Raw genomic sequence first — 15,475 nt, forward strand, 5'->3', positions numbered from 1 at the left:
ATATATATACACACGCATATAGAATAAACACTCCTCCTCCAAAAGCTCGTTTGAAACAAGACTAGTAAACCAATCAAACAGTATCATTGCATGAAATCTAAAATCTGACGTTTGAAACAAGACTAGTAAACCAATCAAACAGTATCATTGCATGAAATCTAAAATCTGAAAATATATCTGATACCCTCATAAAGATCCGGGTCATGGATGACCCGAGATATTAATTGAATTGTCCAAATCAGAGCCAATCTGCCGGATACTATCTTCATCAACTGGGCATTTTATCCTCTTCTCGAGCAATCAAGAGCCCGGGCTCTCATACAAGCTCTCGGGTACCTTACTACCCGGGTTACCTCGATAATTATACCGCACTCGAGTGTGATTGATATATGCAATCTTATATGTCAGAGCAACATGGATTTGGCGTGTGAGAAAAGTCATCAGAAAGTGTGGACAACCGACTTGCCATACTTAGTATGTGATACTGAAAATTAGGTTATGATGGATTTACTACTATAAAGAGCATGTATTATTTTCATTTACAGATTCTGGAATTTTGAACTCTCAAGCATACACCAATATTCTCACGTATATTGTTTGTGTTCTTCATCTTCAACCTGCTGACTTTAGCATCGGAGTGGTTACGTCGGACACTCTTCCGACGCCCATTTACGAGTTCTTTTTTTGTTTGCAGCCATTATCCCTACTCAAATTTCCTAAACACTAAACTATCATCATTATCCGGTGGATTGCCCACATATTTCACACCCGATTCACACGGATATCATCAATATCGATAATATATCTTCTCATGTGAGTATACATGACCAAATAGAAACGACATACTTCTATGTATACGGATGTACATCGGTTGTAGTAATTTATATCACTTCAAGATAAAATGTAATTTCTATATTAATTTTCTGAAATAATTCATCTTTATATTACTTTTAAATATTTTATTCTTTTAATTTTCTCTCCACATATTATTTTATAATTTTAATGATATTTTGTAATTATATTTTTAGTGTATTTTCTAAGTAAATAATAAATTATAGTATCACAAAAAGATATATGAAAAAATAATTATTTTTGCAATAGTAGAATAACATAATAAATATATAATGATATAATAATATAAAGTTTAATATTAACATATTTCGGGGTTTTGATTGATGATTGGTTTTAGTAACAGATGCATGTAAATTTTTAGTTATATAATTTAATAAAATAATCATGCCTATAACATATATAGTTGTTATAGATAATTTTTTTTTCGATTTTTTATATTTTTGTGAAATTGACTATCTTTTAAAATCAAAATCAAAATTAAAATTATATATGTATTATGTTATAAATTTTCATATAGATATTTATTATATCATTTGAAAAAAATAGATGCGAATATATAATTTTTTTTACAATCAAATAATTTCCATATATATTAGGTAATGACGAATTTTGAAAAATATATAATTTATATTTGCCATCAAGCTCCTAAATATGAATCATTGTTATGTTTTTTTTTAATGTATTTGTGTGTGCTTAGTTTTATATAAGACATTACTAGAGATATTAATGGGATGGGTATGTGGCGGGTCTTGGGTTCATGAAGAAAACTCGGACCCATTGCCCGTCCCACCCCAATTAAATATTCTTCGAACCCTCCCCACCCCGTATAAAAAATGGGGCCGGGTAGACCCGCCAGACCCATGAGACCCGAATTTTTTTATATGAAAACAGTAATCTTCTTACCACATGATTGAATTATGAAACAAACAAGCCTCTAAATATAACACAATAGAAAACTAATTCATATCTTCGACCACACTTAATAATAACAAACAAAGTATTTTCATAACATAATGAATTACATAAAAAAGAGTTACTAACTCTCCAAAAAAAGTCTTGACATTTTCATAACAGAATTTAAACAGATCAATATAAAATCAGCGAGTAAGCATGATTTCAGACACATTCTTCAGGATCATCTTCTTCTTCATCAAGAATGGTGGGACAAGTTGGTAATTACTTGAAGAATTACCTACAAAATTAAAGAGAGAAAGTACATTAAAAATATAAAACTGTAATTTAAAACCGTAAAAAAATGTAATTTAAAGATAAAAGTACATTAACAAAATTAAAATGAAAGTACAATAACAAAATAACCTTCCACCTCACCTCACAACCATCTTCGTGAGCACATCAGTGCCTCCAAAGTCGTTGGATTAAGCCTACTACGATGAGGACCAACTATTCTTCCACTATTGCAAAAGTAGATTCAGATACAACAGTTGACACAGGAATATCTAAAATATCCTTTGCCACTTTCTGTAAATTTGGATATTTGACCCCATTCGTCTTCCACCAACTAAGAATATCAAAATGTTGAGTTCGTGGCAAGACAATTTCTTCCAAATACATATCCAACTCGGTTAGAGATTTTGACGCAGCTTGGCTTGAACTTGAAGCAACAAATTTATCATACATATCTAAAATATTAATATCAGATGCATCAATATTAGAAACAGACGAAGTCCCATCAATCCCTGAACCACCACTATTTTCCAATGATTTTTTTGTCTTGGATTGGTAATCTACCAATAAATCACAACAATTTTGTCGAACTTCATCAATTTTAGATTGTGATATTTCATCATAAATTAGGGGAAAATAAAATTCAACAAGTTTCATCTTATATCTAGGATCCAATATAGTAGCAACTCCCATCATAATATGACAATTATCCCAATATTTATCAAATTTATCATTTTTATCCACATATATGGAGCGGGTATTATAGAATCCATGACCCGCCCCATACCCAGATGTGTCTGAAAAATTGGACCGAGACCCACCCCATGACCCATTTAGTATGCCCAAACCCGCCCCAAACGGGGCGGATCCATTGCGGGTCTAGGTAAAACCCGGACCCATTGACATCTCTAGACATTACAAATTACTTGTCTTCTATGATCCATTTTGTAACATCAAATAGGCCGTAATAATATTAAACATTGGAAATAATTTGCTTTCTAAATTTTAGAGTTGTATCATATCAAATTATTTGCAATATTTTTGTCAATTACTTGACTGTGAAATTTTTATTTTTCTTATGATTGCTTTTTTTATTTTCTTAAAATTTCATAAATACTTAAGATGTATATATAGAAATTGAAAATTATAAATCAAGAGATCTCATATACTACCAAATTTTATGTATTGAATTTATAAATTTGTCTTATATATTATTTTTTTAAAAAAATTGCTACTATGATTCATTTTTTAATATCAAATAAAATAGATATACATTTTATGAGACAGTGAAACTATTTTTTTTATCAGTTATGCAGCAAAATTGATATATTATAAGAGCTGATTTTGGAATTAAAACCAAGAAAAGATTTAGCTCTAATTTTGGTTCTACCGTTCTTGGGAAACCATGCCCGGGTTTACCTTTAGACTCTTAATTAATGTCTAAATCTTAATCAATCTTTAATTTTCTTATTATAGCTAAACTCTCCAAATTTTTCTAAGAGGTTCATATTTTATGAGATTATTAACGTATTGATATTCATGATTGTTGATATAAGATGTAGTCTACAAAAGATCGATTTTGATATAAAATTCAAAAAACAAAAGGTAAAAAAATTATGTAGGATGTTAAATATTATTTAAATTGAATATAATGAGTTATATTTTACTATCAATATTATTATTTCATTAGTTTTGATATTGTTTTGATGAGTTAGTGACGAATATTTTAATTGATAATTATTTATCATTAGTGTGTTTTACTCATGTAAATTATGATTTATGTATTAATAGAATCCATAAATATTCGATTGATTTTTAGGTTATTATGCTTTATACGTGCTGTTCGGATATATATATTTTAAAATTTTGTTTTAGTTTATTTCGTTTTATATATTATGCTAATTATAATTTATTATATAACATAAAATCAACCGCCTGAATTTTAATTTAAGAAACAATTTTGAAAGTAAGTTCTATAAGTTTTTAATTAATTTATTCGTCAAATATAACAATAGATTAAACCCAGATAAATAAAAAATGATTCAAATTATTTTTTTAGAAAATCAAAATTTTAATTTTTATTATAAAATTGGTATTTAGTAATTAAAATGACTGAAATTCAATATTCTACAATAATTCGAGAAGGAAATGTCGAAAACATAGAGACGAAAACCTCTATGGTATTAACCTCGTACACTTCACTCAACATGCATGGTTTCTATCTTTCAATGAACTATCAGAATTTTTAAGGATTATAAATTTAATATAGTTGTTTCCATTTCTGTAGACACAGAGAATAGGTCAAGCTTCAAATTAAAATAGTCGGATATAAAATAAACTAACCCAAGATTTGAACAACTATATTCTTGTTGCGATCAAACAGCGGAGTTACCAAGTCTACGGCCACCCTTGTTTTCCAGGCCGGCTAGCTGGTGATCAAATCCTGAAAGCTGTAATGTGTGTATATATAGTGCTGATGGATCACTCATTTAATCAAGAAATACGTGATCAAGTCATTATTTCTAAACATGGATCTCCCACATGTTCTTTTCATGATTTTGATTTCATGTGTAAATTATTCTGCAAAGGCTCAAGAAAGTATAATGGCATCTGAAAATGCATCGGGGAGCAGATTAGAAACTTACATTGTTCATGTAAAATCGCCAGGGAATGGAGCATCGGCTGAGCCCGCGAACATGGAAAGCTGGTACCATTCCTTCCTGCCGAAAGGCACAGAAGCAGGAGCGGAAGACTCGTCTCGAATGGTTCACACATATCGGAATGTGATCACTGGTTTTGCGGCAAAATTGTCTGCAGAAGAAGTGAAGGAAATGGAGAAAATGGATGGTTTCTATTTTGCAAGGCCCCATAAAATATTAAGTTTGCACACAACTCATAGTCCGAATTTCTTGGGGTTGCATACAAACGTAGGGGTTTGGCCTGGCTCCAACTTTGGTGAAGGCTTGATCATTGGAGTTTTAGATACCGGAATAACTCCAGGGCACCCATCATTCGATGATGAAGGTGTGGACCCTCCACCTGCCAAGTGGAAAGGGAAATGTGAGTTTGATGACATGGCGTGTAACAACAAGCTAATCGGTGCAAGGAATTTCGTGAGCCATTCCTCCGGACCACCTGCAGATGATGAAGGTCATGGGACACACACGTCTAGCACGGCTGCTGGGAACTTTGTTAAAGATGCCAACGTGTACGGGATGGCTAAAGGGACAGCCGTTGGAATGGCCCCTCGTGCACATGTAGCCATGTATAAAGTTTGTTCGGTAGTGGGTTGCAGTGATGCTGATATATTGGCAGCAATGGATGCTGCGGTGGAGGATGGTGTTGACATTCTTTCCCTCTCTCTCGGTGGACCCTCGGCTGATTTTTACAATGATGGAATTGCCCTCGGTGCGTTTGGTGCGATCCAACGGGGTATTTTCGTAAGTTGTTCCGCAGCCAATGCTGGTCCAATCAGTTCTTCATTGTCGAATGAGGCGCCCTGGATTCTCACAGTAGGTGCCAGCACAATCGACAGGAGGATAGTTGCTACGGCTTTGTTGGGAAATATGGATATGTATGATGGGGAGTCAGTTTTTCAGCCTAGTGATTTTCCCACAACATTATTGCCTTTGATTAATGCTGGCGGGGCTAGTGAGAACCAAACCGCAAGTTTGTGTGGCCCAGGGTCACTCGATGGCATTGATGTCAGAGGAAAAGTAGTGCTCTGCGCGAGGGGTGGTGGGATAGGGCGCATCGCCAAGGGGCAAACAGTGAAAGATGCAGGTGGTGCTGCCATGATTTTGATGAACGATGAACTCAATGGCTACAGCACTATAGCGGATACTCATGTGCTGCCCGCTACACACGTGAGTTTCGAGTCAGGGCAAAAGATTAAATCATACATAACATCAACCTCAGCGCCTATGGCCACGGTTTTATTCCGTGGGACGGTGATCGGAGATCCACATGCTCCAAGTATGGCATCATTTTCCTCCAGGGGTCCAAGTTTGGCCAGTCCAGGAATCTTGAAACCCGACATCACTGGCCCCGGTGTCAGCATTCTCGCGGCATGGCCGGTATCAGTCGACAACAACACTAAAGAGACCGCTGCTTTTAACATTATTTCAGGCACCTCGATGTCATGCCCTCACCTTGGTGGCATTGCTGCCGTGCTCAAAAGCGCGCATCCCGATTGGTCTCCTGCTGCGATCAAGTCTGCAATCATGACCACTGCCACTCAGTACAACATCGGTGGCAGCGCCATTATCGATGAAAGGGGCTTGCCTGCTGATGTATTCGCAATAGGAGCAGGCCATGTCAACCCACCTAGTGCAAACGACCCAGGGCTCATTTACGATCTCGAACCAAACGACTACATCCCTTATCTGTGTGGTCTAGGATACACGGACCAGGAAATAGAGGTGATCGTGCAGAACACCGTTAAATGCTCGGACATAAAGAGCATTCCTGAAGCACAATTGAACTACCCTTCATTTGCAGTCGAACTCGATGATGCCACGAAAACGTATACAAGGACAGTTACAAATGTAGGTGAGGCGATCTCGAGTTATAGCGTTGAGATAGAATCAGTTCCAGGGGTAGAAGTAACAGTTGCACCCGATACAATAGAATTCACTGAAATTAACCAAAAGATGACATATCAGATAAGCTTTAGCAAGTCTTCTCCGCCGGGTAGTACTACAACCTTTGTACAAGGAGCTGTGGTGTGGCGTTCGGAGAAACGAGCTGTCCGAAGCCCGATTTCTGTCAAACTTGTGCAATGATCGGCACTCCAAATTAATCCATGAAGTAATCACTTTCACTGAAGGTAACTATATATGTTACATGACGAATTAATAAAGTGTTTTCTTTTAAAGAAAATGCATGAGTTCCTCTTTGCTCAAAGACGCATGCATCTTCACAATGCACTGAAATTTCTTTGGATTGTATTGTATGCCTATTTGTTTTAATACAAATATCTAAATTCTATCATAAAATTACCAAAATTTAATACAGTGAGTATACATTTTCTACCTTATCAGTGATTTCAGCAAAATTTGGCTTTGGTCTTTTGATGAAATTATTATTTTTAGTTAGGTATATAACAAGTCTAATCAAACTTTTTTAGCTACTACAAACAAAAATGGGAAATTAGAGATTAAAAAAAATATTTTATTTTAAAAATAGATTTAAAAAAGTTTATTTTTAATTGTGGCTCAATAATTCACTCTGTCGTCTATGATAGTGAAATTGAATTGATTTTATAGAATAATTTACAATATTAACTAATTAGTTAATTAATATTATAATGTATAATTTTTAAATTGTACATTTTATTTGAATTTTTTTTCCCAATAATCCATTTAAAATATTAGAATTTTTTACTTTTATGTACCAAATAAATAAAATAATTTGTAGATAATATAAAATTTTACAATTTTTTAAAAAAATAAAATTATGCTTTAAAAGTGTTTAATTTTATTATGGAACTAAAAATAGGAACATAAAATATAATTTTTTCTATGTTTACTGTAAAAGGTCAAAATAGAATGTATTTAACAATTCATAAGTGTAAATATCTTGTTCATTTACTCATACACAATAATACAAGCATTCCATACAAACAGAGACAGAGCCAGAAAATGGAGGTTGAATCGGTGACAAGTGAAAAAAATATAATTAATTTTATATCCTTAATCAATGAAACTGAAAAATTGAGGAGAGACGGTCGCACTCACCCACCCCTTGTTGGAGTCGTTGCGTACAAAGAACTACAAACATGTGTTAATATACCTAATATAATACAATTAGAACTTTTAAGGAGTAAACATCAACTTCTGTTTTATGCGCTGATCGGACAAAATATATATACATACATTATACACAAAAGACACGCACACACACACAATTGTTTTTCTTCAACTCGAAAATTCAATAATAAAAGTTAAAATAGCTAAACTTCGTCAATCTATAATTTTTCCGGAAGAATTTGCCAAAAACATTAACGTCCGAAAACATGGAGACGAAAACTGATGAGTAAGTCTCTTGTAAGACGGTCTCGCGAATCTTTATCCATGAGACGGGTCAACCCTACCGATATTCACAATAAAAAGTAATACTCTTAGCATAAAAGTAACGATTTTTCTTGGATGACCCAAATAAGATATCCATCTCACAAACTACGACCCGTGAGACCGTCTCACATAAGTTTTTGCCAAAACTAATGTAGTATTAACCTCGCGACATAGAACGGAGGATTATAAATTTATATATTATTATTGTTTCTATAGAATAGTTAGACATATTATCCAAAATGTCTTTTTGTGATCACACAGCTTGCGGAGTTAACAAGTCTAATAGCCCTTCATGTTTTCTAGGCCGGCAGGTGATCAGATTCTGAAAATGTAGTATATTAATACATGTATATCGTTAACGGATCACTCAGTTAGAAAAAATATATATGGACAGCGAGAAATGATTGATCATGTCATTTTTCTAAATATGTTTGGTGTACTATTAATCGTTTTGATTCTACTAGTAAATCATCCTGCCTCTGCTGAACAAATACTAACATCTGAAAATGCGTCAGGGAGCAGCTTAGAGACTTACATTGTTCATGTAAAATTGCCAGGGAATGGTGCATCAGCTGAACAGGCAAGCCTGGAAAGCTGGTATCATTCCTGCTTGCCGGAAAGGAAGACAGCAGGAGAGAAAGACTCGTCTCGACTGGTTCATACATATCGCAATGTGATCACTGGTTTTGCCGCAAAGCTATCTGCAGAAGAAGTGAAGGAAATGGAGAAAACGGATGGCTTCTTGTTTGCAAGGCCCCAGAAAAGATTAAGTTTGCAAACGACTAAAGTCCGAATTTCTTGGGGTTGCATACAAACTTCGGAGTTTGGCCTGGCTCCAACTTTGGTGAAGGTGTGATCATTGGAGTTTTAGATAGTGGAATAACTCCAGGGCACCTGTCTTTCGATGATGAAGGCATGCCCCCTCCGCCTGCCAAGTGGAATGGGAAATGTGAGTTTGATGGCATGGCATGTAACAACAAGCTGATCGGTGCAAGGAATTTCATGAAAGATTTTCCAGGGCCGCCTACCGATGATGTAGGTCATGGGACACACACGGCTAGCACAGCTGGTGGGAACTTTGTTAAAGATGCCAATCTTTTTGGGTTGGCTAATGGGACGGCCACAGGAATGGCCCCTCGGGCACATCTAGCCATGTATAAAGTTTGTACTCTAGTGAGTTGTAGTGATGCTGATATACTGGCAGCAATGGACGCTGCAGTGGAGGATGGTGTGGACGTGCTTTCCCTTTCTCTTGGTGGACCCTCTGCTGATTTTTATAACGATAGGATTGCTATCGGTGCGTTTGGTGCGATCCAAAAGGGTATATTCGTAAGCTGTTCTGCAGCTAATTTTGGTCCGATGAATTCTACAATGTCGAATGAGGCGCCCTGGATTCTCACAGTAGGTGCCAGTACAATCGACAGGAAGATAGTCGCTACGGCGTTGTTGGGGAATATGGATATCTATGATGGGGAGTCAGCTTTTCAACCTAGTGATTTTCCCACAACATTATTGCCTTTGATTGATGCTGGCGGGGCTAGTGAGAACCAAACCGCAAGTTTGTGTGGCCCTGGGTCACTTGATGGCATTGATGTCAGAGGAAAAGTCGTGCTATGCTCGAGGGGTGGTCACGATATACGGCGCACCACCAAGGGGCAAACAGTGAAAGATGCAGGTGGTGCTGCCATGATTTTGATGAACGATGAACTCGATGGCTACAGCACGATAGCGGATACTCATGTGCTGCCCGCTACACACGTGAGTTTCGAGTCAGGGAAAAAGATTAAATCATACGTAAGATCAACCTCAGCGCCTATGGCCACGGTCTTATTCCACGGTACTGTGATTGGAGATCCACTTGCTCCAATGGTGCCTTCATTTTCCTCCAGAGGGCCAAGCTTGGCCAGTCCAGGAATCCTGAAACCCGACATCATAGGCCCTGGTGTGAGCATTCTCGCCGCGTGGCCTGTATCAGTTGATAACAACACGAAAGAGACCGCTGCTTTTAACATGGCTACGGGTACCTCGATGTCATGCCCTCACCTTGGTGGCATTGCTGCGATCCTCAAAAGCGCGCATCCCGATTGGTCCCCTGCTGCGATCAAGTCGGCAATCATGACCACTGCCACTCAGTACAACTTCGGAGGCAGCGCCATTATCGATGAAAGGGGCTTGCCCGCTGATATATTCACAATAGGCGCAGGCCATGTCAACCCACCAAGTGCAAACGATCCAGGGCTCATTTACGATCTCCAACCGAACGACTACATCCCTTATCTATGTGGTCTAGGATACACGGACCAGGAAATCGAGGTGATTGTGCAGAGGACTGTTAAATGCTCAGACATAATGAGCATCTCCGAAGCACAATTGAACTACCCTTCATTTGCAGTCGAACTCGATGGTGCCACAAAAACCTACACGAGGACAGTGACCAATGTCGGTGAGGCGAACTCGAGTTATAGCATTGAGATAGAATCGGTTCCCGGGGTAGAAGTAACAGTTGCACCCGATGCACTAGTATTCACTGAAATGAACCAAAAGATGACATATCAGGTAAGCTTTAGCAAGTCTGCTCTGCCTGCCAACACTACCACCTATGTACAAGGAGCTGTGGTGTGGTGTTCGGAGAAACGAATTGTCCGAAGTCCGATTTCTGTCAAATTATTGTTGTAATCGGCGTTCCAATATAATCCATGAAGGAATTACTTTCACAGAACTTATCTATTCTATATGACGAATTAATAAGGTGTTTTTTTCCCATGGAAATGACTTTCTAGTATATTTCATTAGCACCATCATTTGAAACTAAACACACACACTGCATTTTCACTATAACACCTATGTTTAGTATTTTTTTGACGTGAAATCAATCGACACCGACGCAGTGCTATGTCCTGCGAAGGACCTAACTAAAATTATGTTGTCAAAAAATTAAAGGTATGGAACAAAGATGATCAAAATCATAAAGAAACAAAAATATACAAGACCAATACAAGATTTTTCTCCTGTTAAGCCAAAAACAACACAAAACATTTGATCTTGAATGACAAATTTCAACTGTAAATCAACTTATTCTCTGGTTTTTTTGTCCTGAAATTCTTGATCAGGGGCAGCATCCTCATCGCCTTTCTTGAACAGCATGAGATCTATATGTTCCCGGGATTCTTGATCATGACCAGCATCCTCGTCACCTTTCTTGAACAGCTTGAGATCTATATGTTCCTGGAATCCTGGGATTCTTGATTAGGAACAACATCCTCACGATCACCTTTCTTGAACTACTTGTGATTTTTTTGTTCATGGGATTCTTGATCACGAGCAGAAACCTCATCACCTTTCTTAAACAACTTGTGATCTATATGTTCCTGGGATTCCTGATCATGACCGGCATCCTCACCACCTTTCTCGAACAACTTGTGCTTTATATGTTCTGCAAATGTGCGAGGTGGAAAGAGAGCCTCCAAGATCGTCTCCGGCAGAGGCTTGAGTATGATCTTTTCCTTTGGTGGCTCGCAGATAACAGCCCAAGAAATCCTTACTTTCTTCTTGTTCACTACTCCCCTATGAAGTATGCTCTTATACATTCCATTGCTCAAAATCTCAGTAGTGTCCATAATATGGATGATTATCGAATCCGGGACTCCTTTCGCCGTAACCCAATTCCCCTGATAGAAGACTTGCAACCCACCCTGGCACCATATTGTGGAGGATAAAAGTGAGGGCAGTTATGTCTGTATGAGCTTCGACACCGAGGGAGAGCTCCGGTTGAGGGCATATGGGGTAATAGTTGATCTTTTTTTGCATTATGAGGTCCTCCATGCCTCCAACTTCCTTCTCTAGTCTGTCTTCTTCCCAGTTTTAACTCCAGCGAGAGAGCTGACAATATTGTTGTTGCTAGGCGGCCTCTCAGTTGCTTTGCATACTCGGTTACCGCTGGACTGGAAATTTAACATATAATCAACAAATATCAATCATGGCAATTTTTAAAAAGATCGTGTGTGGAGAGCTATTCTTTAAAACAAAATATACAGCATGTCCATGGATCATGATTTCCTTTAATGGAACAACTAAAAGTAGAGGCCCATCTCCCTGATGGGTTTTCTTAATAGAACAACTAAAAGTAGAGGCCCGTCTTCCTAAAACAAAGTAGAGGCCCATCAACCCTAAATTAGTATCGGCTTTCGACATATTAAAGCCCATACTAGATCAAGTTGATGGGCCTCTAATATTTATAAATATATTCCCAAAATATCCCTATGTGTTGTCAGCATGACTAACTAAATTTATAAAAAGAAAAATTTACTAACTCATGCAAAATTTTAAAAAATATTAATTAATTTCTAATATTTTTAACAAGGGCACTTGAACCCCAAAAAAAAAAAAAATCAATCATACAAACCCACAACACGTGCATAGGGACACTCGTATAATATAGTGAATATATCGAGGTCAATTGAAGTATGACTAATTTGGTCATATTAATTAGAGCTTATAATATAATGATGATTAATATATTACACCACATTAAGATTTGTAAAAACTCCAAACATCTCAAACAATTATGTTGTATACATTTCGAATTGTACGTTGAAAGGATGTCTTTTTTGAGCGTTTTAGTTTCCCCAATTGTCAGAGAAGTTGATAGATTCTTGAATTGTTCGTAAAATAGAAAAAGCCCATAACTTGAATGGACCCTAAAGTAATATCTAAAAAGGTTGACAGAGTGGACATCAAGGATTTCTATAGTTTCACGAAAAAGTTGCTCAGTCAGTTTTATGAGTCAATTTTATGATATATATATTTTATTTAGGCTTTCCATTAAAAAATATATTTTTATATCAAAAATATTATTTTTATTGTAAATATAGATATGATTGACTCATCCCACAAATAAAGATCAGTGAGATTATCTCACAAGAGACCTATTTCTATAATTTTTGGTTCAAACCGATAGGTTATTTTTTCCTGACAAAGCTTTGAAAAATATATTTGTTTGGTTATTAGTTTGATCCCAGCATATAATTAGTATCCTAACAATTGATCCAATGATTACAAAGAATTCATGTAATTTTTTTTTCATTTAATGTAATATATTGAGTAACGTGAAAAACACATGTGAAATCTTTATATCATTTGAAGTAAATATTTGGACATTACCCAGAATGTATAATGAAAAATAAGTCTCTTATAACACAGTTCTACGGGACTATATTCGTCGGGTCTATATTTGTGAGACGGATTAACCCGACCCATACGTATCATGAAAAATAATATTTTGATATAAAAAAATAATATTTTTTCATGAATTGGATCGAGTCGAGTTTTGTCTCATAAAATTAGCCAATGAGATCATCTCACGAGAGTTTTGTGAAATGAATAAATAATAAATGCAGTTTTTTTCTTTCTATTCTTTAATTAAAAATGTAAAAGAAAGCATCACATTAAGTTAGTTTAATCTTCAGAATTATTATTAAAAAAAAAGTTATTTTAATATTTATGGCTTGTTTTTAATTAAAGAAAGGACATAGAACTTCAGCCTTGGCACGCCATGATCTCCTTTTTTCATGCCTTTATGACTTTAATTATCATCATCCCACCACGATCCTAATCATTCCTTCCATCCTTGCTTCTTACTCTTTACAGCCTCAAATTCTTTTACTCCATTTTAAGGAAAACATTACTACCATATATATTTAATTGGCAAAGATATAATTATCAACTAACAAATTAGTAACAACCAATAATTTGGCGTATTTCTCATTTAAATTATCAAATTAGCGTCTTTCTAAACTTTTATTTTTTTGTCGAAGTGTTAACATGAGATTAAAAACATTAGAATTATATGACATAATGTCAATAATATCTAATATCATATCACCATTTCGAGGAAAAAATGACTTATATTCAGAATTTGGACATGAAACATCTACCTCTCCTCGCATTTTCGATTAAATCTCAATATAGTGGAACCTAAAATTTTTACGTTACTTCCATCTTTTCACAATTGAGAAAGCTCCTTAGATTACAAATTTGGCTCAATAAACAATCATTTCTGGCCTGTTTCCTCAAACATTCTACAGCTGATTAAAGTATCCCTTAATTACATTCAAATAAAGCTGACCTTTTCCATGCTCAATCAAATTTTCATAAAAAATCCTTTCTTGCAAACAATATCACCTAAAATCCTTAAATGGGCATCTTCTTTTCTCTCACACTGATTCTTATATCACTAGCATCCTTGCAAACCCTACAAGCTCAAACACAAGAAATCCAATCGGCCCGACTACTCGATCTTGTGATCCGGGATCACACATTCAAATCATACAACAAGAACTTCAGAACAGGCAAACTGCACAGAATCAACTTACCAGCAAATCTTTCGGGCATAAATGTCGACATTATAAGATACAGGTGTGGCAGCCTGAGAAGATACGGAGCAAGAATCAAAGAATTCCACTTAAACGTTGGTGTTGATGTGCATCCTTGCATCGAAAGAGTCGTATTGCTCCGACAAAATCTTGGATCAAATTGGTCATCTATATACTACAACAACTACGAATTGACCGGCTATCGACTCATATCACCTGTTTTAGGCCTACTAGCCTATAACATTGGTGTGAATGGTATCATAAACTTAAGCAGTACCATGCCATTTGAGCTGGGAATTCAAGCTGGAAAAAAGCCAATAATTATAGATTTTAGCAACACGACCTTATACAATGTCTCAACCGGGATCATCCCTTTATGTGCAAGCTTTGATCCTGATGGAAAGATGACACTGTCAAGCCAGATGAGGCCTAAGGTTTGTGTTGCAATGAGGAACGGTCACTTCGGTTTAGTGGTTGAGTCATCATTGGTGCCTTTGAAGAGAAGAGTTAGCAAGTGGAAGATAGCAATAGGGAGCTCGATCGGAGCTGTGTTAGGGGTATTCCTTCTGAGCTTGTTACTGATCGCGATGTTCATAAATGAGAAAAAGAAGGCAAGAATGGATGAATTGGAGAGAAGGGCTTACGAAGAAGAAGCTTTACAAGTTTCAATGGTTGGTCATGTGAGGGCTCTTACCGCTTCTAGCACAAGAACTGTGCCTGTGATAGAACATGATGAGTATAGAACAAATACTACTCATTCTTGATTTTCGTTTTTTGTAGTCTATGTGTAAGAATTTTAACTAGTCTAAATTTAAAGTTTCCCATTTTTTTAGATTGCAGAAAAAATTGTTGAAACTCCTAGAATAGATTTAGAGAAGAAATGGTCGAAATTTTCTGCTGGTCTGAGACTCATTTTTGTTGTACTGTTTTTAGATTATTTAAAAAAATAATAATTAGGGGGATTGGTTTAGTTAGTCCTAATTCTCTTGAAAA

At 36.1% G+C, this 15,475-nt stretch overlaps 4 protein-coding genes and 1 pseudogene across 4 annotated transcripts; 3 read left to right on the top strand and 2 right to left on the bottom strand.

The window, feature by feature from the left end:
* Positions 1-2,253: 2,253 nt before the first annotated feature.
* Positions 2,254-2,730, bottom strand: LOC140990122 (zinc finger BED domain-containing protein DAYSLEEPER-like). The gene has a single exon (XM_073459705.1). It carries the CDS (start codon positions 2,728-2,730, stop codon positions 2,254-2,256), a length of 477 nt encoding a protein of 158 aa, XP_073315806.1.
* A 1,834-nt stretch (positions 2,731-4,564) lies between these two features.
* Positions 4,565-6,970, top strand: LOC140990420 (subtilisin-like protease). The gene has a single exon (XM_073460098.1). The coding sequence runs from the start codon at positions 4,566-4,568 to the stop codon at positions 6,819-6,821; it is 2,256 nt and encodes a 751-aa protein (XP_073316199.1). The 5' UTR covers position 4,565; the 3' UTR covers positions 6,822-6,970.
* A 1,637-nt stretch (positions 6,971-8,607) lies between these two features.
* LOC140990484 (subtilisin-like protease) lies at positions 8,608-10,808 on the top strand. The gene is given in 2 exon segments (XM_073460196.1): positions 8,608-8,893; positions 8,896-10,808. Coding segments are annotated over 2 exon segments (1,953 nt in total). The 5' UTR covers positions 8,608-8,832; the 3' UTR covers positions 10,788-10,808.
* Positions 10,809-11,126: 318 nt separating this feature from the next.
* Positions 11,127-12,154, bottom strand: LOC140990123 (anthocyanin synthase-like; annotated as a pseudogene).
* Positions 12,155-14,097: 1,943 nt separating this feature from the next.
* On the top strand, positions 14,098-15,456 carry LOC140990509 (uncharacterized). The gene has a single exon (XM_073460236.1). The coding sequence runs from the start codon at positions 14,305-14,307 to the stop codon at positions 15,244-15,246; it is 942 nt and encodes a 313-aa protein (XP_073316337.1). The 5' UTR covers positions 14,098-14,304; the 3' UTR covers positions 15,247-15,456.
* Positions 15,457-15,475: the final 19 nt, after the last annotated feature.

Source organism: Primulina huaijiensis, chromosome 12, assembly GCF_012295235.1.
Source record: "Primulina huaijiensis isolate GDHJ02 chromosome 12, ASM1229523v2, whole genome shotgun sequence".
Classification (NCBI taxonomy): Eukaryota; Viridiplantae; Streptophyta; class Magnoliopsida; order Lamiales; family Gesneriaceae; genus Primulina; species Primulina huaijiensis.

Coding starts and splice junctions, on each gene's coding strand:
- LOC140990420 (XM_073460098.1), top strand. CDS start 4,566: ATGGATCTCCCACATGTTCTTTTCATGATTTTGATTTCATGTGTAAAT.
- LOC140990509 (XM_073460236.1), top strand. CDS start 14,305: ATGGGCATCTTCTTTTCTCTCACACTGATTCTTATATCACTAGCATCC.
- LOC140990122 (XM_073459705.1), bottom strand. CDS start 2,730: ATGGGAGTTGCTACTATATTGGATCCTAGATATAAGATGAAACTTGTT.